The sequence below is a fragment of the Portunus trituberculatus genome, chromosome 38, assembly GCF_017591435.1.
Source record: "Portunus trituberculatus isolate SZX2019 chromosome 38, ASM1759143v1, whole genome shotgun sequence".
NCBI classification, from domain to species: domain Eukaryota; kingdom Metazoa; phylum Arthropoda; class Malacostraca; order Decapoda; family Portunidae; genus Portunus; species Portunus trituberculatus.
The window spans coordinates 7,645,318-7,647,901 of NC_059292.1; the positions used below are offsets into that span (position 1 = coordinate 7,645,318).

Here is a 2,584-nt window from a genome sequence, read left to right on the forward strand (position 1 = left end):
CGCCAAGATTATTTGAGATGCGTAGTGTGCAGTGAGTTGTGTTCACAGTAAGGTGCCAAGAGCGTACCAGTATCGTTTCGTACTTTGACGGTGCCATTGTTACATGCGGCCCCAATGTTACGCCAGTGTGATATCTCGTGAGTGTGCGTGCGTCTGTCGGGAGTGTTGGCTTCGTCTTTTGTCTTACAGGTCAGTATTCCAGTATATCTTGCGCTTCCCAATCAACCCTTGTTTGGCTCTGAATAAGTAGTTCCTAAACAAATTTTCCGCTGGTTTCTGGGTCAGCAAAGTTGGGTCAGTCAAGTGTTTGGGATGTAGTCTTCATTGTTGCCAGCAGGAGTTGACTTATTGTGTGTTAGTGTATTGTGTCCGTCGGTTACATTGTTTGGGTCTCCTTGTACGCTCGTGTGTAGTTAGCTGTCTGCTTGTGCTGAGTGAGAGGGAGTGTAATTAATGTTTGTATGCTAGTTCGTTTAACGTTGGTCTCTCTCTCTCTCTCTCTCTCTCTCTCTCTCTGTGTGTGTGTGTGTGTGTGTGTGTATGTTGACAAGGCTTTGTGGCCCGCCTCCCAGGAGATCAAGAGAGACAGACCAATTAACACAGTACTGTTGACCCAAGTTAAAAGTGACAGTAAGGTTGATTACTTTCACCACGCAAAAGTCATAACTAAAGACAAAAAGAGAAATGACGGAATAGTTGAAGCAACAAATGGTTTAAAACGCAGTGAAGATTCTTTTGAAATGATTGTCGCTGACGTCACGGATGACTAGTGTGCCGGTTCTGCTGTGGATGGAGTCGGAGCTTCGGAGGTACGCGTAGTGTTACCGGAGCCACCGCACTGATAGCTTGTACTTACCTTACCTCTGTCGCCGACGATTCGTGAAGAAGGACTTCCCATGTGTTGCCACATCGTCAAGATATTATTGCATAAAGAAGTATTAGTATGCGTAAAAAGTAATCCCATCCAGGTAAGCCTGAGTAGAAATTACTTATGAAGTGTCATTTTGCTGTTGTCACTTTCAAAAGGACGTTGTTTTGGGAAAATGTTTGGTGTGATACATGAGATGGGTTCTCAGCCCAGATCCCGTTAACACTTCAGTGTGACTAAAACCCGCTTAATAAAGTAATCGGGTATTCATCGTAAACCGAGTATAGTATTCATAATATTTGGCTGAATGATCTCAATAGGAGAGGACCCAAACTCCTGAGGCAGTTGCCAGATTCACCAACAGATATCGTACTATTTCCCAGAAAAGTTGGTCTATCGTACTGCATATCGTATATTTCATATACGATATATATGATATTCTACTATCACCTACCGAAATATTGAAATAGCTAAAGTATTCATAAAGCCCCGTAAATGAGTTTATTTTTGTAACTTGGAAGTCGCAAATTTTCCTTTCCTTTATAAAGAAAACGGAGCATAAATTGCTCTACACTTTTTATTGTGAAGTATTAACTTGTGCAATTGTGAGGCAAAACCTGTGTTGAGGTTTTGTTCTATATAAAAGTCTAGAAATGAAATACCTTGGTACACCAGGCGATTATATTTTGCTCTATGAAATGATGTTCGTCGTATAATCTCAAGTAATTATAAGTAATATCATGGTACTTCGAGACGATGGTGACTAACTTTTGAATTAAACCAACCGGCGAACACTAAAAACTTGACAATATGGTTCCTCTCCTATTTCTCTCTCTCTCTCTCTCTCTCTCTCTCTCTCTCTCTCTGGTTAGTGACCCTATAGTGAGAGGCCAGCTCTCGAGTTCCGCGGTCGTGCCTGTGAGTCACGCAAACGTTCATGCATGCCGGAAGGACGCTGAGACGGTATCACGGTACCATGCCATGAGGCAACCAGTGGTTCGAAATATATCCCTTTTTTGTCACCCATGCAGGTGCTAATGGCGTAAAGAACACCATATCCGAGGAGTTTATGGAGAAGTACCGGAGAATGATTCAGTAATACGAGACTAAATCTCAAATATTATTGTTTCAGACTTTCTCCCCCGGACCAGAGCACTTACTGTAGTACTGACAGCCGACTCAGATTTCTCAGCATAGATAAAACTGTTGACTACATGAACCTCTGGGATGACTTCTATAGTAAGCCCTTTCTATTTCAGGAAGATAGTTTTGCGCCTCAACAGAGTGGAAGCAGCACGACTTGGCAGGCTGGTAAGTAATAGAGTTTATAGTTTCAGACCCAATAAAACGCCCAATAGGGTCGCGCAGCCTCATCCACGTAGAAGACTTTGCCCCACCTACTCGTAATAAGCTTAAGGTTTTCTATGTGAATGTTCGTATTTTCCGTAACAAATTTTCTGAGTTAGAGGAAATTGGTTTCACAGATGGCTGCGATGTAATCGGTGTAACAGTTATGGTTAAATGTTGAAGTCAGGAACTGTTAAGCTAAATATAGAATTCTCAGTTACGTAATATTTGAAAAAAATTCTGATGGATACATAAAAGTAATGCAAGAATATCTACATATGAAAAATCGTTGTTTCACTCAAAACGTGAAGCCCAAGTGGTGGAACAGACAATTAGTTGGTTGCTTGTGCGCCAAAAAGTGACGCCAAC

The 2,584-nt window shown here is 41.8% G+C and overlaps 1 protein-coding gene across 1 annotated transcript in view; it reads left to right on the forward strand.

The window, feature by feature from the left end:
• Positions 1-830: 830 nt before the first annotated feature.
• LOC123514616 overlaps positions 831-2,584 on the forward strand; it is a 376,434-nt gene continuing 374,680 nt past the window's right edge. The window contains exons 1-2 of the mRNA XM_045272601.1: positions 831-968; positions 2,128-2,179. Coding sequence (XP_045128536.1) covers positions 897-968; positions 2,128-2,179 — 124 coding nt within the window. The 5' untranslated portion in view covers positions 831-896. The remainder of the gene's footprint in view (positions 969-2,127; positions 2,180-2,584) is intronic.